General features: G+C 34.4%; 1 protein-coding gene across 1 annotated transcript; it reads right to left on the bottom strand.

The window, feature by feature from the left end:
* Positions 1–797: 797 nt before the first annotated feature.
* Positions 798–2,588, bottom strand: LOC149561221 (DELLA protein RGL1-like). The gene has a single exon (XM_089827767.1). It carries the CDS (start codon positions 2,586–2,588, stop codon positions 798–800), a length of 1,791 nt encoding a protein of 596 aa, XP_089683893.1.
* Between the last annotated feature and the right edge of the window lie 21,871 nt (positions 2,589–24,459).

Raw genomic sequence — 24,459 nt, forward strand, 5'->3', positions numbered from 1 at the left:
TTGGTAATGAGCTATGGGAGAGAATTCAGGCACTAGAGGAAAGAATGGGACTGTTAACCAAATTTACAGTTAAAGTCACTCATACGGTGGCCACCACTCTATGCCTATTGAGGGAAGCTGAAGGGACTTACCCAGGGAGGACTCCAAGCTGCTTTATGATATCCTGGTGGAAGATTGGGTGAATGTCCTCCTGGGGAAGAAGGAGGTCAAGAAATCTTAAGGGCTCCTCCCCCTTCTCCTTTTTGGCCTGTTGTTAATCAGCTGGTTTACAAACTTTTTTGGTTTTAAGGTTGTCATGCCTTTGTTTTTGTTAAGTGACTTATGTTGGTTAATAGGCATTTTGTTTATATATTATAGATATCTTTATAATTTTAGTATTTACGTTTGTTGCTTGCTAATGGGCATTTTGTTTGAAGTCTGTAGTTACTATAATAATTATAGCATAAACTTCTGTTTTTGTTTTTAAAAGAATTAGGGATTAGTTTTGTTATGATGGTTATCTGCTGGTAGTCATCCAGTTTGTTTGTAATGGACCAGCCCCTTATGTTGACTACCTTTATTTCAAAAACATGATTCGAAGGAACAAAAGTTTTGACCATAACAAGTTGTGCTGTTTTTCTTTCCGTGCTTACAAATTATCGACTGTACATAAAATGAGTGAAGAAAACTAAAACAGCCCAAACAGTCACTCTATTCAACTACTGTTCATGCAAATGGGATGACAAACTCAGTGCAATTTACTATTATATATTAACAATATGAAGATATTTGTTTCAGCAATCGCTATGAACAATAGTTTAGACACCACTCCATGCCGACACTCCAAATAGCGGATTTCCTTTCCACTTCACAATTATGGCATGTCCGTTAGCCTCCAGACTGTAATATTCCTTGAAAGCGCATTCTTCTAACAATAATGTAGCCTGATACATAGCTTGAAAGCTGAAGCTCATTTCCCGGAACCCTTTTAGTATGAACAAAGACCTCCACACATCAGTTTTGACATGCCTAGAGGTTCTCGCCTTCCCCTCATACACAATCATATTCCTCATCGGCCGTCCAGCAATTAATTCTTCATGCTTCACTCTCTTCACATCATTTCTGTCTGCAAAAGTAACATCCAAAACATCAAAATACGCCACGCCAAAGGAAACCACCTTGCTGAATCTATTCACAAAAGAGGGAGAATTATGCTGCGCTTCTACTTCGACATTCACCATTATCCTTGGCCTCAGTTTCTTTAAAACAATTAAGAGATTTTCCAGGAGAAATGGGTCGTATAACAGATTTCCCAGGACAAATGGAGCATAAATTGCCAACGCCTCACCAGATTCAACGGTGAAAAACCCTTCCTTAATGACCTCTATGCCTGCAATCTCCACCATGTTGTACGACAATGGAATTGCCAAAGATGTAGCAAGCTCATGTAGTTTTTTTCCGGTTTTGCAGAGCTCCTTGCCGTCCATCCCAACTGCTGTAATCTTGAGAAGCTCAAGCGCAGGCGAAGAAGAGGAGAGGGATCTGTGTGCCAAGTACACCATTAATACGGTCCAGTGCGACCCAGTTCGCATGCCCAGATCAATTACATGAATCTTCTGGGCGCTCCCCACGAAATCTATGATTGCCTGCACAGACGTGAACTGTATCACTTTGACAAAGTGTAGAGCTTTGTTAGAGTAAGCAAGAAGATCACAAAACTCATTTTTGTCAATCTCCACGTCAATATCGGAGATAAAATCTCGAATTGGCTTAGCTGAATTATTTGGCATCCCGAGAGTCTGGAGCTCGATTCTCTCCTGTAGGGCGCCGGAGATATAATAGCCGAGCCTTTGTGTGGCATTCCCTATCTGACAAGACAAACTTTTGCATTTTGTCACTAGTTCAGCAGCCTCGTCATTTTTACCCTCCCCTATCATTTTTCCACACTCTTGCAGAAGTTGAACCAATTCCAACCCGTTCTCTTTCTCTTTATCAGCGCATACAGTTAAGCGCTCAGCTGCTTCCAAATTCAGGGTTTGCTCACCGCACATGATATCCTTGGTTGGCGGCACGCATATATCATTGATAGCCTGAGGATTCCCTCCATGAGAGGATTCTTTCAATTCCTCTGACGCGTCATAAAACGTTATGAGCTCATCCTCGAAGGGAAAGATATGATAAAAATCAGGGCTCATTATTTTGTGCTCGAAAGGAAACATTTGGGGTTCTGGCGGCTGAAAGATATCGTCAATCGTAACACCATCTGATTCCAATGGTAATGTCATGTACGGAGGGGAAATTGCATTGTCAAATAATCTCGCATTTTGTTTATTAGCTACCATTTGACATGCAATATTCATCTCCGCTCCAAAATGTAAATTATCATGGTCTGAAAGATTTGGGTAAACCTCCATACCAGCTGCTCCATTGAATGAATAATCAAATATGGAAATAGGGTTTCCGTTATCAGATACAGTCATCCTTTTATTTTCTGGAAATTGGCTTTCAAGAATCGTGGTATGAATTGAATGAGTATTGTACAAAGTGGGGTAATTGGCTTGATCAAATATAACCCTAAAAAACGCAAACCACAACTGGAATGTCGACATCATATCAAATACAAGAAGATTTAGATAAAATCGGCGTAATGTTATTATCGTAGTCACATTAAATACAACGAGATACGTACAAATTGGGCTTAATGGAATTGAAGTCATCAGACAAAAGACAACCGGAAACGTACAAATCGAAGATAATTTAAATTGGTGGACATAACGATAAGTTGGCAATTACTAAGTTAGAAATTTGGATTACACAAACGTATTATTAACATTTTCCTTGTGGAGATGTTCGCTTTCATAGGAAAAAATGGGAACGGAATGGTTCTTCGTGAGATTCTACTTAGTGACAAATTCTTTATCATTAGATCAAATTGAACGTATCTTAAGCTAACTTGAGTTATGGTTAAAATTGTACATTTTAATTATTTCAATTAAACTATAATGGATAATAAGTTATTGCAACAAAACATGACATTTCTTTGATGGAATCATGATATGGAATGTTACATAAAGCTAATATTATTATTGATTATTATAAATGACAATCACTAAGCTATTTATTGTGTTTTCTATCAGGGTGATTTCACACAAGTTTTACCAATCTAGTAGATTAAATAGTGTACCTTGCATAGCTGTGGATGTGGGATATAAAATTGTTAAGAAGGATCATACATATGATCCAACAGAGTTACAACTACAACAGGGAATTGGGAACCTTGGAGCCATCAGAAAGACAAAGAGTGCATCATGTAAATTTGGTTCTATATTGATATGTATATTATTTTATGTGAAAAACACTTTTCCTACTTTTGGAACAATTGCATAGAAAACAAATAGGTCAGTAGCAATGCAGATTGGTGAGTATATGGAGCAATTAGGAGAAAATTTTGAATTTGTGATAACTAGCTACTTTTAGGATTTTAAGTAGTCAATGAAGAAGAGAATGAGAATACTAGTATCTCTAGTAGAAAAGCATTATGATGATATCTATTTTCTAGTAGATGTTGACTATACTCATGTTGAATCTGCTACACCAATGGTGAGATGGTTGAGACCCTTAGGTTATGAAATAAATAAGGATGAAGCTTTTGTAGGTATTATAGCCTTATTGGAAGAAGAGGTTGATAAAGAAGCCAAGGCATTTGGAAACTATGAGATGACAAAGTCCAAAATTTCAATGGAACTGAAAATTGCTTCTGTAATCAAGAAGAAAGATAAATTGGTGAAGTAGAAAGCTAAATTTAGAGAGGGTGCTAAGCAAGAGGAAGAAGAAGAAGAAGAAGAGGAGGATGAAGAGAAAGAAGATTCTCAAGCACAAGTACCACTAGCTTTGGCACAAGGTATATGAGAGACCAACAAGAAGAGGAGAATGAAGTAGCTAAAGGTGATGAGAAAGAAGAAGTCAAGGAAGTACCTACTCCAATTGAGCAAAAGAAGAGAAAGGCCAAGGCACAACCTATGGCAAGGGCTCCAAAAATTTTCAAACCAAGCCAAGCTAAGCCTACTACACCTACTACAAGAGATAGTACATGTGCAACAACATAAAAGGATGAAGAAAAGACCAAACAAGCAAAGCAAGGAGGCCAAGTGTGGAAAAGGACAAGAGGAAATATGTGGCACAAGTAGATTCTAACGAGGAGAAAACTGAATCATATAACAATAGCCAATTTAAGGTGGTGAGTGACGATCCTTTTTGAAATCTTGAAAACCTTTGTTAAAATGTTAAGAATAGTGTAGATCTATCAAGATTTTCTCATGTAAACTTTGACAGTTTTGGTAAAGTGGAGAAAAATCAAGTGGAAGAGGCCATACATGCCATGATGAAAAAATTTAAAACTAATCCACTAGAGATTGGCCACTCAATATCCAAAATCCTATATGATATAGTTGAGTAGAAATGACTTTATCGTCTAAACTTGGAGAGACAAATTAGAGAAACATCTCTATCACAAGTGATGCCTAAACTAATTAAGACATAGATTACTAAGGTTGTGAATAAATATACAATTAGGTTTACACCTAAATACAAAGCCTTTAGAATTTTACAAAAAAATATTGAGAATATAGTTAAGAAGTCCACATAGATGTGGAAGCCCACTTATGGTTAACTACAATCAAGGAAGGTAAAGAAGAACCCATTAAAGTGAAGGATGATGAAGAAGATGATCATGATGGCACTGTTGAGGAAGGAACATAAATACAAATAGATGACAAGGCAACAACTAAGCTAGAGAAGTATGAATAGCAAAGTGTGCAAGACACACAATTGTCGAGTGTTAGCCCTCAACATATGACAATGGAAAACACTGAAAAAATCATAGTTAAGGATGTTTCTGATGTCACAACTCAGAACACCAATCCCCTCATAGAGGAAGACCTTAAGAAAATACTTTATCAGACTACACTATAGGCACAATTATGTGCTAATCTTGTGTTGGTAAGTATGAATGAACTACAAAAGATAGTGACTAATACTTAAAGAGAGAAGGTGAATACACAAGAACCACCTTCAATACCCCCTCAAGTCACTCATGTACAACCTTTGGACATAGAACATGAAGCTACATTAGACAAGGTTGATAAAATTATGAAGGATATAGTGGAAGCCTAGGCCATAATAGAAACATAGAGTGGAATGGGTCAGATAGACATATCTACACCTACAACACAAGACCAAGGTGCAAGTCAAGTCATTGTGGTAGAGTAGGGAAAGCCTAAAGAGATAGAGTAGTCACCACAACTGAAGGAGAAAACAACTATTCAAGAACTGGTAATATTCTCAACATCTAACATTCCTTCCACACAAACTCTTTAGAAGTTAAGCACAGATAAAACTACATTGTAGATTTTAGTGTCGAGCCTAAGTACATCAAAGGTAGAAGAAGTAATCAAATATGGAGATGTGAGCCTTGATGAAGAAATCATTTTTCCCAAGTATGATTATGATACAATGACCGTAGAACAAACATGCATGCTCTAATAATCCCTAGAAAGGATGAAGCATCAAGAAATGCTTACAAGGGAGCACAGGCACAAGCAAGCACTATAGGATATTAAAGATATCTATTTAGATGTATTTAGTTTGCCAACTCCAGATGAGACCAAGCCACTCATTGAATAGCTAATAAACATAGTGGAAACATTTAGTGATGTTGACCTAGATACAAATATGTAATTGTTAGAATGGTTAGAAAAGAAATTCCAAATCAAAGTGAATGAAAAGATATCAGGTGACATAGCGCTGACACAAGTTGCATTGTTAACTAAGGTTGAGGATATGAATAAGGTTCTTGAGAATATTTTCTCATTGTACACAAAATTGTGTAATCCAACACTCTTCACCCAAGAGACTAGAAGTTATATTTTGAGTTTGGAAAGTTAGATAAGTTCATTAGGTGCAAAATTGCCAACAACACTAGCTTAGAGAAATAAGAACTTTAAGACATTGCTTCAAGCCCAAAGTCGGTTAGTTGCATTGTCAGTAGATGATGCCAACATATGGACCAAATTGATTAGCATTCAGACAACCATGACCCTCCATATGCAAATCTTGCACAAGGAACTAGGTTATGCTAAAACTCTATTGAAGAAAGACTCAAATAATTCAACATTAGATAGCCTAGTCCACCTTGCTTTTGAGTTGGCTATCCAAATAAAATGTTTAGATTTTGCATGTGAGAATTGGGATGCCACTCTCAAGATATTTCTAGATGTCCACAAATCCTTTTTGGAAAAACACACTATAAGTGTATAATCCATTGACATTAGGGTCAAAAAGGGGGAGATATATATTTTTTGGAAGAATAAGAGAATAAATTTTTTGGGGAGTATAAGGAGAGTGAGAAATGGGGAGAATAAGAAAAGAGGGAGATAAGAAGAATGGGGGAGTAAATTCAGAATAAGCTAAGGAAAAAGAAAGCACAAAATAACATGAAGTCAAAGTGTATCAGTTGAGGCATATTTACTTAACAAGAGTACAAATTTTTGGATACATAATAGACATATCAACTCAATGGGAGTTACCAATTTTTGAGGTATCTAAGTTGTTACAAAAAATTTGGAATTTTTAAGTTTTGTATATGAACCAAGTTAGAGATATGTTATGTTCATAGGAAGAAGGATATTAGTCTATACTCAAGTTTTTTTGACACTCATGTCAAAGAGGGAGATCGTTGATCTCAGATTGGTTTTGACAAGTGAGTGTCAGCACACTTAAGTTATTTACTCAGTTTATAGAAAACAAGTAATACATGCCAAGCACAACATGTATAATATACAACATGATGAGTTAACAATGAGAGCTGAGCCACTCATGTCTCGAGTCACTCAAGTGCTAAACAAATAGTGTATGCCAAGTAAATTGTGGGTGTTGAGTGATACAGAAGCCAAGTCACAACAAAAAGATTAGTATATGCCAGGCATCAGAGACCTCAAATATTGAGTGACACAGTTTTGACATGTTTTGTTGTAATGGCGCAAAAAAATAAGTAAACTTCTTTTGAGCCAACTTAAAGATGAAATTCAATATTTCAAAGATAATTATGAATCTCAAGTTTGATTCCCTATACAAATCCAAGTTGTATTCCCTATGCAATTACATGTAGCTAATTAGAAAAAGGGAAGTCTACATAGGAAAATGGATGAATCACAGTCTTTCATTCATACATAACCTTAAGTCACCAAAATATTTTTAAGGAGGATAAAACCTAAGCTATCTATGATGTGAGGAGAATAGTTTGCATGTGCAAACAGAGCAGTCATGGTAGCTAAAGAGCTATGAAGTGATATTTCTATTAGTCTCAAATTGGTTTTGACAATTGAATGTCAACACACTTAACCAATTCTCAAGATGATGCTAAGTATAATATAGAATCTAAGCTACAGTATGTGCCAAGCTAGAGAATTCAATAGGTGTCGAGTGAACTTCAAGTGTTGAGTGATAAATGATGCTGAGTCACTATAGGTGCCAAGTGAAATAGAATTAGTATAGGATCCAAGTGAGACAAAATTCCTATGTGTGTTGAGCATTAACAACTAGTAAGTGTCAACTAACACATAATCACATATGAGTTTGTGCCTTCATGAACTCAGATGTAAACAATTTTTTGAGCTGAATTAGGATGAATCTCAAAGGATCTTGAAGATAAGAATGAATCTTTTGCATTACCTATGTAATCTGCATGCAACCAATAAGAAAAATAGAGAAGGAATCCAACCAATAGGAAAAGTGCAAGAAATGAGCAGGAAATGAGGAGTGAATACTGATAATAGATTCATACCTAACCCTATGTCTTTGAAGCCTTTAAAAGGAGGATATAACCCGATTGTATGCATATATGTGTGAAGTGTATGGGTGAATTATAGCAAAGTACAGAGGGGTGTAAAGACTTAGAAAAAGTATAATAGCATTGCAAAATTTAGCTGATCAAGAACAAAATATCAAAATCTTAAAGAAAGATGTATCATATCAAGCAAGGATCAAAGTAGACAGAGTAAAAAGAGGATTTTGGAATCAGCAATTAAGGATTGCAATTCATCAAGTCAAGATTTTCTAATACTCTCTAGCAATTGTATTAGGAATGAAAATCCTATGATGATAGGATGGTTTAATAACCATGTTGTATGCCTTTAGACAAGGTGCTAAATCCTTTAACAGGGTAACATTCCAAGTGAGTGTTTGTAAATCCTTTAACCAGGTCACTTTTAATAGGGTGTAAAGTCTTTAACAAGATAGGCCTTTCATAGGTCAGACCATTGGAAGTGGTCAAAGATTTTAACCTTAAATAGTTACATATTGCTGCAGTGATATTTTGTGGGTGTTATCCCAACCCGAGTTTGACCTTCTCATTTTGGAGGATTTTTGGGTTACCAAATTAGTGTGTTATCTATTTTCATGCATGTATTTACTTTTATGTATGTTAGATGAATTAGATGCATGTGAATGTTTTTAGTAAAAAAACTTTAAAGAAGTTAAAGTTAGTTACTTTTGATTTGCTGCCCCCCAACCCCCCTCAGATGTAAATCTTCTCACTAGTAAATTCTAACAACTGGTATTAGAGCCAAGTTCTCACAAGGAGGACCCTTAGAGTTTGGAGAAAAGATCTAGAAATGGAAGTCTACAAACTTGGGAGGACCATAGAGAAAAAAGCAATTGATATAGAACCTTCTTTACATGCTTTGGAAGAAGCTAGAAAGGAACTAAGAAAATCCTTAAAGAGAAGAACAGAGATTGCCATAGCTAAAAATGACACATAATACAAGGAGATTGATACCTCAAAAATATTTGTAAATGGAGATTTCAAAGAGTTTGATGCAACAATAGTAGACCTAATGGAGAATAATAGAGCTCAAACAGCAAAAATTAGAACACTCAAGCTTGGACAAGAGTCACAAACCATTATGCTTTGCGAGGTGACTGAATAGAAGAAAAGGGCCATTGGAGATAGGGCTATGCTAGAAGAAGACAATATTGAGAAATATTACCAATAGATTGGAAGAAAAGTCAAATGAGCTTGCAAGAATTTTAAAGATGTAGCTAGACACCTTAAGCCAGATGATGAATGCACATCATGAACTGAATGTCAAGGACATTGTGATCTATATACTGAATATGCAAAATGACTTGAAAAGAGAGAACTTGACATTATAGAGAACTTCAAAAAACCTAATGAGGCCATCAAGTACTTTGAGCAACTACTGAAATCACCAAGGGCTGGCAATGATACTTCAAGACTAGGATACACTAGCATTGAACAAGGAGAGTCTTCCAAGACTATAGAAGAAAGGAGTAACAAAGTTAAGAACACTAAACCTACTTGTCCTTTCTATGGTAAAAAAAGGACATACCTCTAATGTATACAGGGGCAAGAATGCGCATTAGCATGACAAACCTAAAAATATTAGTCATTGTCATAAGTGCAAAAGAAAGGACATCAAGCACATAACTGCACAACTTGGACTATCAGAACACCAAGATTTGAACAACACTACTACAATTATAAGAAGTATGGACATAGAGCTCTTGAGTGCAAATCAAAGCCTATATGGACACCTAATCAACCAGCAAGGGGAAATAACCATGGTCATCACTATAATTGGGACTACAACACAAGGTATAGCTCTCATTACTGTCAGGATCATGGAAACATTCCTAAAAATTGCATAAGAACATATTTAAGTGGAAACTATAGTAGATGGTTGAGCCAAACCACATGTTTCATTGTTTGAAGACTAGTCATATTAGCAAGAATTATCCAACAAGGTCAAAGACACCCAATTCAAAGAAAAACAAAGGTAAAGAGAAGGTATATGTTGAACACATCAAAGGAGAAATGAATAAGACATGGAAGAACAAAGATGGGTGTAGCACATCAAATGAAGGGATCACTTCACCTAATAGGTCAAGTTGTCACACTTCATCAAATTAAGCAAGAGAAGGCATTACGTACTGATTTATGAAGCTTTATCATATATTAGCTCCTAAACAAGCAAGTAATGATAAGAAGAGATCAACATGAATAGAGATAAGTTAAAATTTCAATATTTTACAAGTGTTACCAAGTTGTCCTTAGATGCTGCTCATAAAATCCTAGTACATGCCAAGTTGATTGTTAAAGATAGTAGAGGCTGAATGATCAGTTGCACCCAAGTTGGTAGTAGAAGCAGAGTGAAAGGAAAATTCTGTTGAAGCCGAGTGAAGGATAATTCTATGGATGTCGAGTGGTAAAAAGCCAATGGAAGCTAAGTAATGTAGAAATCCTTCAGAAGCTAATTGGATAGTTGTAAATGAACTAGCATTAAATACAATGAAAATAAGGTATGTTATCACATTTTCAATCATTTTTCTTCATTGCGAACAAAGAGAAAAGATGAAAAAGAGTGCAAAGTTACTTCACAGCAGAGAATGTAGTGTTTAAGTAGATTTCAGTAGTGATTCAGCATGATTTCATCAATTTTGAGGTATTTACATTTGTACCGAGCTACGTAGTTTCATATTTTCTTCATGTTCAAACCCTAGATCATATAAATGGCTTCTAGCTCTAGGAAAACATAGGAGAAGGAACCATTTAAGGTCCAACTAGTGTCTAATAAAGTGAAACAACCTAATTTCCACCTAGTACGCGAAGTGGCATATAAAAATGACCTAGTTGGAGCCCTATCTGTCATACCCCCTAAGGTAGTTATGGTTTAGGACATTAGGAGATGTTACAATTGTAAGATTGGAACCATAGGAGACATGGAGATGAGGGAAGCCTATGAGAGATTGTCTGAAAATGGAGTGTTAAAAGAAGAATAGCATATTGTTGAAAAGAAGGGTTTGATGCATGCCCTAGAATTCCCCACAGTTTTCAAGACTAAATGGATCAAGCTAGTGCGTAGTAGAATACAGGATGGAAGCTTATTTTTGGAGGATGGTCTAGTGAAAATCACAAACAGAATTGTACATAGAGTGATAGGGTACCCAACCCTAGATTAGCCAAAGACCCTTAGGAGTGATTCTAAGGAGGTAATTGAGAAGAACACTGGTGCTAAGTGGAACAAAAGAGGAATGAAAATAGACACCATCCAAGATGCTCTTGTTGATTTTGCTTTTAGGGTTAGTGCACAAAAATTCTACAATGTAGTAGACTTAACAATGTGTCTTGCATTGTAGTGGATGTAGGCTACAAATTAGTGAAAAAGGATCATACTTATGATCTTGCATAACTACAACTACAACAAATTAATAAAAATTTAGTAGCAATAAGGAGAACCAAAGGAGCCCAATGCAAGTTTGGTGCTATTTTGATTTGTATATTTTTCTATGTGCAGAATGAGTTTCCTTCTTTTGGTAAAGTTGTGTGGAAGGAAAATAGGTCAATCTTAGCTCAAGTTAATGAATATATAGAACAAATGGGAGCTAATTTTGAGACCCTTATGACTAGCTATTAAGAATAATAGTTTCATTAGTAGAGAAGCACATAAATGATGTATGCTTTCTTGTAGATATTGACTATAAATATATACAAGTTGCCATACCAAGGGTTAGATTGTTAAGACCTCTTGGCTATGAAATAAATATAGATGAGGCATCGGTAGCTATAACTACACTACTAGTAGAAGAAGTAGACAAAAGTGCACCACATTTTGGAACCTATGATGTCATCAAGTCAAAGTTGGATATGGAGTTAAAGACTACCTCCACACTGAAAAAGAAAGACAAATTTGTAAGCAAGTAAAAGGCCAAATTTTGCTAGGGCACTACAGAAACAAAAGAAGAACAAGAAGAACAAGAAGAAGGTGAACAAGTTGAAGATGATGAAGAGGAACAAGGTCAGGAAATACTTGCATTAACCCAAGGAATGGGTAAGGATGTAGAAGAAGAGGAAGGTGTTGAACAAGAAGCACCAAAACTAGAGACAAAGAAAAGAAAAGCACAAAAACAACTACTTGCACAACCAAAGGGGAAGAAGAAAGCAACAAAGCCAAGCCCAACCAAGCCAACTATAGGGGAAAATACTAGGGCCACAACCCAAGTGGCAAAAGAATAGGGGAAAATAAAAAGAAATAGAGCAAGGAGGCCCTGTAGAACCAGAGAAACTAAGAAAATATGTTGCACCCCTAGAATCATATGAAGAAAGGATAGAGTCTAATAATGAACAATTTAGATTGGTAAGGCATTCTTCTAAGTCTAAATTGGTAGATATTTGTAATATCATTAGAGATATTACAGATCTAACTCATCTAAATACCATTGATTTTAATGAGTTAACAAGGGAAATACATAACATAGTGGAAGAATCCATCTACACTATGATGGCTAAGTTAAAGACCACCCCACTTGAACTAGACAATTCTATGCCTAAGAAGCTAAGCTCCATTGTAGAGAATAAATGGCATTACTATCTTAAAATGGAGAAGGAAATAAGGGAGTCTACATTGGTTCATGTAATGCCAGACCTTACAAAAGGTCAAATAAGAAAGGCTAACAAGAAACATGGGAGCATATTTGCACCTAAATATAGAGCCTTTAGAATTTTTCAAAATTAAATTGAAGATGTTGTGCAAAAGTCCACACAGATGTGGAAATTAATTTATGGATTGACTACAGTAAAGGAAGGGTAGGAAGATCCCTTTGAAGGAAGAAATGATGAAGAACAAGAGCAGAATGAAAAAGATGAGGAAGGAGAGAAAGAAAAAGAAGAGGCAATAGTGGAGAAGACACAAGGTAAAGAAGAAACAGTTGAGGAGTAGTAGCTAGAATAGAGTGTCCAAGACACCAAATGCCACCACCAAGTCCTCCACATATGACACCTATAGAAATAGTAATTGTCAAGGATGTTCTGAACACCTTAGGTTAGAACATCAATCCATTAACTGCAAATGATCTCAAAAGGATCCTTCACCAAACTACATTACAATCACAACTGTGCACAAATCCTATTTTGGTGAGTGTGGAAGAGTTGCAAAAGGTTGTAGTAGAAATCACTAGGAAGAAGGTGAACACACAAGAACCACCTTCACAACCTCCCATAGCTATAGCACATCAATAAAAAGAGCAAGAAGCACAAGATACAACTACTAAGGTCGATCATACAGTCACAACAACAACTACTACCAAGGAGCCAGCAAAGGAACAAATAGGAAAACATGTTTCTACATCAAAAAACCAAGGTGCACGTCCTAAAATCATTATCATTAATCAAGGCAGTAGAGAAGAGGATAAGGAAGAGGAGAAAACCCTTAAAGAAAAGGAGCAGGAGGAAATACAAACATTGGTGAACTTTCCTACCTCAGGGACTTCTACCATAAAGCCAAGCACTAATATAGTACCACTGCAAATCTTAGCACTAGGCTCAAGCTCCACCAAGGTTGCAAGGGTACTTTACTATGGAGACCCTACACTTGATTAGGAAATAGTCATACCTAGTTATGACTCCAAGATAATGAACCTTGCATTGATAAATGAAGTGTAAGAAGCATTGCAGAGAAGGAAGAAGCAAGAGATACTCATAAATGAGTATAGACAAAAGCAAGCATTGGTGGAAATTAAAGACATATTCCTTGATACATTTAGATTGCCAGTACCTGATGAAACCAAGCCCATCATGGAGAAATTGTCCAACATAGTGGACCAAGTACAAAATGAAGACCTTGATACAATGTTAAGTTATTAGAATGGTTTGAAAGGAAGTTTCAAATGAAAGTTAATGAGAAAATATCTAATAAGATAGCACTTTCACAAGTTGAATTGGCTAATAATGTTGAGAAAGTGAAAACAATACTTGAGAATATATTCTCATTATACTCCAAATTGTGTGACCCATCATTCTTCACACAAGAAACTAGCCAAAGGATTCTGAGCTTGGAACATAATCTTAAAATTTCTAGCACACAGCTACACAAAGATCTAGCTCAAAGTGAGAAGCATTTTGCAACTATTCTTCACACCCAAAAGGAGTTAGTTGTTTGACAATAGAAGAGGCCAATGTCAAAACCAAATTGATACAAATTCAATCTGCTATCACTCCACATCTAGAAGTACTACATAAAGAAATGGCCTATGCAGAAAATGTTGCAAAGAAAGATCCTAATCTTTCTACCCTAGAAGGCCTAGTACATCTTGCAGCAGAGATAACCATCCGACATAAATCACTGGAAATCACCTTAGATAATTGGGATGCTTCTCTAAAGATGAGGTAAATAAAATATTTTTGGCTAAATATTCCATTCATTCTTAGGACCCTTTGGCATAAGTGTCAAAAAGGGGGAGAAATTACATTTTTGGAGATAATAGATTCTTTGATGGAAGTAATAAAGAATATCCAAAGGGGGAGATATTCCAATTCTGAGGAAGCAATAAGGAGATACAACCAAAAGGATGCAAAAAATACAAGAAGATGTGAAAGGGAGAGTAGATATAGAGTTCAAACAAAATAGAAATAGGGTACATAGAAATAGAGGTAAAAGAATGATGAGGTAGACAAGGAAAATAGTATTAGATACACTAGAATGAGACAAATTTAGCACAAGAGTTTTGGTTATAGAAATGGCACATTAGCTCAGGGGGAGTTACAAATTTTTGAGGTATACAAAATTTTGAACAAGTTTTTGAAGTTCTATACATATAATCAATAGAATGTGTACTATACTCATAGAGATCAGATTCATAATGTTTAGTTAAGTGTTTTTGCCACTCATGTCAAAGGGGGAGATTGTTAGTCTCAGATTGGTTTTGAAAATTGAGTGTTGACACAGTTAACCAATTCCTAAGATGATGTCGAGTATAATACAAAAGTTAAGCTATAGTGTGTGCTGAGCTAGAGAATTCAATAGGTGCCGAGTGAAGTTCAACTGCCAAGTGATAAGTGATGTTGAGTCACTATAGGTGCCAAGCAAAGTATAGATGCTAAGCGATACAAAATTACTATAGGAGTAGAGTGAGATAGAATTCCTATGTGTGTTGAGCATCAAAAACTAGTAAGTGTTGAGTAACATAGAATCAACATCTGAGTTTGTGCTTTCACAAACTCAAATGTAAACTGTTTTTGAGCTGACTTATGATGAATTTCAAAGGATCTTGAAGATAAAAATGAGTTGTTTGCATTACCTATGTAATCTGCATGTAGCCAATAAAAAAAATGGAGAAGGCATGCCACCAAAAGGAAAAGTGCATGAATTGAGAAGGAAATGAAGAGTGAATATTGATCATAGATTTATACCTAACCCTAATTCTTCTAAACCTTTAAAAGGAGGATGAAGCCCCATTGTATGCATATATGTGAGAAGTGTATGGGTGAATTATAGTAAAGTATAGAGGGGCATAAAGACTTGGAAAGAGTAGAACAACATTGCAAAATTCAGTTGACCAAGAACAAAGTATCAGAATTTGAAAGAGAGATATATCAGATCAAGCAAGGATCAGAGTAGACAAAGCATAATGATGACTGGAATCACCAATTAAGGATTACAAATCATCAGGTCAAGAGTTTCTAATACTCTCTATTAATTGTATTAGGAATGAAAATACTATGATGATAGGATGGTTTAATAGCCATGTTGTATGGCTTTAGACAAGGTGCTAAATCCTTTAACATGGTAACATTCCAAGTGAGTGTTTGCAAATCCTTTAACTACGTCACTTTTAATAGTGTGTAAAGTCTTTAATAGAAAATGCCTTTAATAGGGCAGACCATTGGAAGTGGTCAAACTTTGTAACCTTAAATAGTTACATATTGCTATAGTGATACATTGTGGGTGTCATCCCCACCCCAGTTTTACCTTCTCATTTTGGAGGGTTTCTGGGTTACCTAATTTTCCTATTATCTATTTTCATGCACATCTTTCCTTTCATGTTTATTAGATGAATTAGATGCATGTGAATGTTTTTAGATGAATTAGATGCATGTGAATTTAATTGTTGAATCAATTAGAGCAAAACAAAGGAAAGGAAAACAATACAGCAAAGAGACATCTGATCAAGAAGGATTGAGAATACATCAATTTAGAGGTGATCTATTATTAGAAAATCAAGTGCTAACCATAGGATCAATGGTGAGACATTCTAGTAGGTGATTTAATTCAAAATTTCTTAACAAAGTAGTCCTAATTGGTTGTATTGAAATCTTTTACAAGGTGCTTACTTAATTGTGAGTTAAAATCATTTAACCAGGCATACTTCTAACAGGGTGTTGAAATCCTTTAATAGGGTAAGACCTAACAGTCTTTGTAAACCTTTAACAAGGAAAACCTTTCATAGTATAGATCATGTTCCATGGTCAAAACATTGTAACCTTCATTGGATACACTTTATTAGTATAGTAGTGAAGATTTGTGGATGTCATATCCACCCTAGTTTTACCTTCTGGGTGATCATATCTAGTGTTAAATATGTGAATTTTTACTTCCTTACATGCATTAGATATAAATGCTTTTCATGGTATTTCAATTTATCTATTAAATATATGAGATGGATGTGTGGTGAAAGTTTTGTGGGTCCTAGTGTAAACTACTACTTGGTGCATTTCAAGATCTACTTATAGTAAACTATTTTTTATTTTATTTATAAAATTGTATCTTCTTCTATCTTTTTTGTGTTATCTTTATTGTGGTTTCGATCATCACATTTTGGGATACACCACCCTTGCACTACATAAAATAGTTTTATTAGTTTTAAAAATCATCTAATAGCTTTTACATACATGTTTTTCTTTTCCAAGGTGAGTTATATACCCCAATTTATTTCTATACATGTTTATATTCCTCTACATTCATATTTTACATTTCATATCTATTTTCACAAATCCCCCACTTTGTTGACATGAGAGAGAATTGATTCCAAGAAATTTACCCATTTGAATAAGGTTATCTTGTAATAATCAAGCCTATATTAGGAGGTGAATCTTTATTTTTATCTTTCATCTTTGCAATGAGTTGTGGATTAATTCTCTCCTATTTAGTTTTGTAAACCTAACAATAAAAATTCTTTTAAACTTTTAGAAATTAGATTTACTTGTTTGTGCATATGTATCAAGCATTATTTTCATTGCTAATATTTAGCTAGATCTCTTTTCAATAAATTTTGACATGATGAGTATGTAAATTACATGCTTCATTTTTTATAATGTTCATTGGATCTTGCATAAATTTCAATTAAAAATGATTAATTGGATTTATTTTATACGAACTTTTTTGGATACAATTGTCTAATTGTGTGTTGTCTTTGATGTTACAAAAATGTCATATCAGTTGGCAGACAGTGCTTACCGAGCTGAGTTGGTCAACAAGGCAATTTTTAGTGTCTACCTAGCATTCCTATAAATTACTCTGTGTGAATAGTGTCTACTGAGCTCACTCAAGTGTCGAAGGAAAATGTGGCAGAAAGTAGTGTTAACTAAACTCTCTTGGTTAATGAAGGAGAGTTAGTGTTTACTGAGTTCACTCAGTCTCCAAAGGATTTTTTGTAGGTTCGCAGTATTAACCAAGCTTTTGTTGGTTAACACAGGAATTCATTTTAGGATCAATATTTACCAAGCAGGGTCGGCAAATGAAAGGATTTTTTGATTTGAGAAATAAAGTTTAATTATTTCAAGTATTCATTCTAGCTGACTTAGGTAATGATTATTAGTAATTGTAAGTTTGTAATTGGGCTGACTTGATAATTTGTATGGTATTAATGAAAGGTCAAATTGAGAATTCTAAATGTATGAGTGTGTATGCAAGTGTATTGATTGTTTGAAGAGGAAAGTGTGAGAAAATTTGAAGGATAGTCAAATATCCTTGAGGAACAGAAAAGTTACATTCGATTAGGAAGGATCTAGTGTGAAGTAGAATATAGATCTATAATTAGCAATTCATTTGCATCTCATTCAAGTCATTTCATTGTTACTTTCTTATCATTGTAGCAGTGATTCCAAAATCTCTCAGTAGAGCTGGTTTAATAGCCAGTTGTAAATCCTCTAACAAGGTGATAGTTCCATTGAATTGTTTTAAGACCTCTTGCAAGGCCACTCCTTATAGGGTGATTAAATCCTCTAACAAGATCACACCTAATAGTGTGTTTTGTAACCTTTAACTAGGTTGGCTCCTAACAGGGCTCACTTCAGAAGAGTGAAAATCAGTAGCTAGTTACTTGGTGGTTTTTCCCATATTGGATTTCCACATTAGATCTAGTATCGCATGTGTTCATGTTATTTCTTTTATGCTTGCATGTTAATCACTGCGAATGTTTAAGATCTGTTAAAATTAACATACATTACATTTACCGAGTTACAAAATTTTAAGTATGTTTACCAAGTGACAATAGTAAATAGTTTTATCAGACATCCAAGGGATCTATGGATTTTTTTTTGTGGTAACTAATTCTCCCCCCCCCCAGTTACTCCATCTATATTTCCAATAGAACTTAACTATTTTTCATATTTCACAAAGCATTCTACAAACACTATTCTCCAATTTTTGACATAAGAAACCACCTACTTACTAGTTTAGCTTAACCATGTGATCTTTACCTTAATGGATATGAGCAACAGATTAATATTTTCCATTCTCCTAATTTGTTCATTAACTTTGAGGATATATTAGTTGAAGGAGATCCTATATATCTACTCTCAACTATACCAAGCTTATTAAATTCATTGTAACTCAATATTCTAGTTTTGTAGCATTCTTTTTAGATAGATATGTTCATTTCTTCAATTATTTCAATAATTTGGATGGATCTCTAGACAATAATGTTGATTACTCTCTTTTTTGTGAAAAATATAACACGATGATTGGTACCTACTTTATAATGTCACAATTTTGATGTGTCTTCTTCTTGTAGTACACATTTTCATCTTAGTGATATTTTTATCAAGAAGAAGATATCGCAAGTACTATAATAAGTGTAAAATTATCTTCATTTTATTCTCCTAATAGAGAGGAACCATTAAAATTAATTCACAATCTCTATCCAAAGAATTTCTCCCATTCATCCAATTCCACCCCCAAATAAAGATAATAGCAATTAAGTTTTTTAATGCATGCAAACTACTTTGGTCCTACACCAAATTGTGTTTACTCATTATTATTTGTATCCTAAAGAGGTTCAAGATTGTTATGAATCTCTTTAGGTATGTGTATCTATTAATAGAAATATCATATAAATGACTTTGATTGATAATGGATCTTGTTTGAATGTTTGCATTATGAATTTGTTAAAGACTATCAATATTGAATTTACATCTATTTAGCCATATAAAATTTCTAAGATAACTTCAGATTATAACACTATGATGAAAGTGGCTTAGTTTATATTGGATAATATTATGCGTATAATGTAGGGACACCTGAATCAAACATTCTTTTAGAAAGACCTTGGTTTCATTCTATGCATTCTATTCCTTTACTCTTAACTGCAAGGTTAAGTTTTTTTTTTAACAGTCTAATGTATAAATTTCATGCTAATGATGAGCCCAATAATTGTTCAAATATAGAATATACTCTAGATTCTCCTACTACCTAAAGAACCTAAGACTAGAAATAAACACAAGAAGAATATGTTGGTTACTCAAATTATTGGTTGGATTCCTATGAGTCTTTCTAATTCAATTCTAATAAATCTGAGACAATTTGGCACAATGGGTGAGTTCACCCATCAAGTTTAAACTACCCCCACTCTTCAAGCCCTATAAAACCTAGGTGGGTGCACCTTCACAATAGCTATTTATAATGATTCAATGTTTCTTGGTGCATGCATTCTAAATGATGCTCTTAAGATGGCAAGTAATTATCAAGGAGAAATCTCAATTATAGAACTAAATGCTTTTTGAATTCTTCAATGAATGAATGGAAATTTATGAGTGTGTGGATAAATTACATAAAAATAATTAGAAAAAGAATCACATAGACTACAAATATATATTTACTCAAATGAAAAAACAAGGACCAATCCTTAGTTAACTTGGGCAAATGGACTCAACCTTTTAAAAACTTATCATCAAAATCTTTTGGAAATGACATGCACCAATCATTAACCATTATATAAATAACATACAATATGAACCTTAATCTACATGAATTTAACTCCTGATAAAAGAGGCCAATTAGGAAAAAATAAAATTACTTTTACTATTTGATTATGCAAAAGAACAATATAGTATGCAAGTATTGAATAACCAATTTCTCAGATTAAGAGAAAAATAGTATCATTTATCTATTAAAAAAAGAAGTACAATTAAGTTGTATTTAGTTACATTACCTAATCACATGTAGAATCCTCCAACTAGTATCTTGTGATCTTTATTATACTTTTATTTTTAACACTATCCCTACTGAGAGTGATCTTGACATTCTTTATAAAGAATGAAATGATGCAAATAATCTAGAGATGATTTCATTATTTCCTACCTAAAAGTCACAACATTTTTTAATTAATGATGCAAATATGCTAGAGATCATTGCATCATGTCCTACCTAAAAGTCACACCCTTTTTTAATTAAAATTAATGATCTGGAAGAATGCTCAGAAATTCAAAAATATTTTAAGGAAAGGGGTTAAATGGAAGGTGGGTAATGGTAGAAGAGTTCTTTTTGGGAAGACATTTGGATCTTAGACAACCCACTTTTTGATTATCCAAGGTGGAACTTGTAAATGGAGCAATGTAAGAATTAGATTGGTACATTTGTGGTTGATTATTTGAAAGATGATATGTAGATGGAACTTAATAGTGTGGACCACAACTTGGTTACTAAATGTATTCTTTTTAAAACATAAAGAGGATGATTTTATATGGAAGAATGACCCCAGTGGAATGTACTCTATTGCCTCAGCCTATGATAATTCTTTTGATGATCATGATGAACCCTATTAGACCAAGGCTTGGGTGAAAGGAATGATACCCAAAGTTAATATCTTCTTCTAGATTCTTCTATAGAATAAGATTTTGACTCTTAGTAATCATAAGAAGAGAGGTTTCGTAATTATAAATAGATGTGTTCTCTACAAAAATGATGGGGAATTGGATCATCATATCACGCTGTGTTACCCCTTTACCAAGAAGGTTTGGGATAAAGTTTGTAGGTTATTGAATGTGGATTGGGTTTTCCCTACCACTATTCAATTGTTCTTTACTAGTTGGATGGCTCCTTCCAAGAACACTTTGATTGTCAAATTGCGGGACTTCATTCTTCCTTATATCTAAGCTCGGGCATTTGGAAGGAGCACAATGATAGGATATTTAGAGGAGTGGAATCCAATCCTGATCATGCTTTCTATAAAATTAAAGTCCTAATGATTGAGAATATTAAAATAAATGGTTCTAGAAAACAACCTTGTAATGAGTGGGAAGACTAGGTTTTTTTAAGTTAGAACCTAAGAAGTTTGGGTATGGATATTTAGGAGCCTAATCTAAGGGATAATGCTAGATGAGACTGTCCTCCTGCGAATTGGTTTAAGATAAACTTTGATGGGGCCTTGAAAGGGAACTTGGGCAAAGTAGGGTGTGGAGTTTTTATTAGAAACTCTAATGGTGACAATGCGGGATGCATGGCTATTCTAATTTGGGATCAAATTAATCATGTGACAAATGCATGTTCTACTCTTCATGGTCTTCTCTATGCTAAGCATATGAACTCGCGGAAGATATGGGTGGAAGGTGACTCCCTCAACATTATTAATTGTCTAAATAAAATTACTAAACCATCGTGGACAATTAGCAATATTATCATCAATTCTATTACAAGTATATATTCTTTTCAAACAAGCATTACAACTCATAATTTTAGAGAAGCCAATTCTACTGTTGATTGGGCTATGAACATGGCTTGCTTTAGTGATCATAAAATAATTAGGGATTATTATGAGTCTGTACCTTCGAATGGTTTCCAATTTATTGATTATGATAAATGGAGGTCTATGTGAAAATGTTTTAAATATGATGGTATTCGTAATTTTTAATAATGAAGAGAACTCTTTCAAAGTGTGTTAGGTAATGATTTTTAAAAAGCTGAGCATTTATTCACATGGATTCTAGGCAGTTTTTTCCATTTTTCTCTTTGAATGTGGTGTTGTCTTTTGTTACAGAGTGAATTGGGGTTTTCAAAGAAAGAAAACTAGTGAAATTGATGAATGAAATATGGGAGGAAAAAGGAAAAGGGTAGAGCTGACAAGCTACTCAGTGTGGATGAACAAGATGGGGGTTTGGGATATCTTAAGGCACAAAAATTTCACAGCATATATGGAAAATCTTAAAGGTAAAAATCCTTCCATTATGCATTAATTTATTAAATCTTGGAAGGAAGGCTCTATTATGGTTGGCAACATGTGAATGGAAGTTACCGAAGAAATGATTACAGAGGCCACGGGGCTAGAAATGAATGGGATTAACTTTTATTGGGAGAGGAAGCTGTCAAAGAAGGCCATGGATGAATTTGTGGAGTTAGAGCATGAGAAAAGTTGCTTGGTGACAATACGTAATTCTTACATCAACCCAACATCTATTTCTTGACCATGGTGATTTGTGCTTTTATATATAATGGAATACCTCACTTTAGATGATAAATTTACTAAGTTGTATGGGTACTATTTCATGTTGACCAATCACTTTAGGCATGATGTTATGATAAACTTCTCATTTTACTTAATGTAGCCTCTTAGCATTTCCATTTAGGTTATTTAGAAAGACCCAAATAGTGGATATGTTTTCCATGAGGGTCTTATGGTCTTTATAATGAATGTGTTAAAAGCAAAGAAGATTGTGAAACCCAGGGGTAGTTTGAAAGGGGTGGACTATGATATGGAAGGGAGTCTCCCAGAAAAGGGTTATGATTCAAATACCCAAGATGAAGCTAAGGGAGGTATGGGGAGTTTGAAAAAGGGATCTAGTTGTAGTTCTAGAAAGAAGAAAAAGATGGCTTTTGACTATGATTCTGATCGAGAAAGTGATTTTATGGAGGAATTGGTGAGAGATCACAATAAAAAGAGGAGTGGAGGTAAAGGAAAGGATATTAAGGGTTGTCAAGATGACTAGGCCTCTCCCACTTCTGATGATGAGCCTCTGGCTCACCAAATGGAAAGGAAAATAAAATCTTTGAGGTGGCAAAAGGGGAAGTTACAGACTATGAAGAATGGGGATTCAAAAAATGAGGATGATGCCATCTTCTAGATTTTGATGATAATAATAATGGTGGGTTGGGGTCATCCAAAGGTTTTCTTGGGAACCTTGGTACAGTCATGAAGGAGATTGGCTTCCTGAAGCAACAAATGCAAGTGTTTGGCAAGGAAGTGGAGCAAGTTGGTAAAATTTCTAGAGATGAACGTACACTTGGCCAACACATAGGTAGGCTTTCAAAGGTTATTGGGAATGTAGAAGAAGTTAAAAACCTTATGCACAAGATACCATAGCTCGAGGCCAAACACAAGGTGCTAGATAAAGCGATTGGTGTTAATCAGGGGAAGGTGTCTAAAATGGAAGCAAAGCTAGGTAATCTGGAAAAGTTGTTCAAATAGATGACTGATAATATGGTTAATGTCTTGAAGCTTCTTGAGCATGACAAAGGGTAGGACTCCCCTCCGGTGGCTGAGAATCAAGGTCCCAAAAAACATACTCGAGCTCATTCCAAGAAGAATGAAAAAGTGAGTAAAATGGATGAGGTGAAGGCCGTTGCTAAGAATATGCATATTCTAGTAGACCAAGTTGTTGACCTTATAAAGATTTCTTAGCTAGTTAGTTGTTTTTATTTTCTATTATTTTGCTATCTTTTCTAGCTTTGTCTTGGGTGACCTCATGACTATTCTTTTTGGAGCTCTTTCTCATGTTGTCGTATGCTGCTTTTCTATCCTATTTACTTCTCTTTTCTCTTTCTAGACTTCTGGTTCTATGTAAAAGGTTTCAGGTCCTTTAAAACTTGTTTTTACTTAATCAAAACATTAATAATCCATTATGCTCAATGATTTTTACTTAACCATTTTTATTATGTTTGGAGAGTACATTGAGTTTCCTCATTGCAAATCATTAGATAAACCATTTCAACCTATAATCCTATTTGAATATTTGATATATTTCGCACACCAATTTTTTAGTTAGATAATCAAAGAGAAATATAATCTTACATGTAGTTTCTTATACCTTTACAAATGTCTTCAACATCCATACATACATTTATATATTAGGGTTTATAAAAAAGTACCAATATTTAGGAAAATATTAAATTAAAATCTACATTCATCATTGTCATTTTGAAAAAATAAACTTAAGTAATGTATTTTTGATATATACTATTTCTCAACCATGTTCAAAAAAATTATCATATTTGAATAACACAGATTTTATTAAAATATTGAGTAAAGATCACATTCTCTTTTAAATGCTAAAAGTATAATTTTCAAGATTTGATTGATATATTTTATTTAGATTTATTAGAATTTTTGAAAAAAATGTTTATATGCTCTTTGGGAAAG

This window comes from Cupressus sempervirens, chromosome 4 (assembly GCF_028749045.1).
Source record: "Cupressus sempervirens isolate cs-2001-9-10 chromosome 4, ASM2874904v1, whole genome shotgun sequence".
Lineage (NCBI taxonomy): Eukaryota > Viridiplantae > Streptophyta > Pinopsida > Cupressales > Cupressaceae > Cupressus > Cupressus sempervirens.

Bases quoted from the DNA above. Each gene is read 5' to 3' on its own strand.
- LOC149561221 (XM_089827767.1), bottom strand. From the start codon at position 2,588: ATGTCGACATTCCAGTTGTGGTTTGCGTTTTTTAGGGTTATATTTGAT.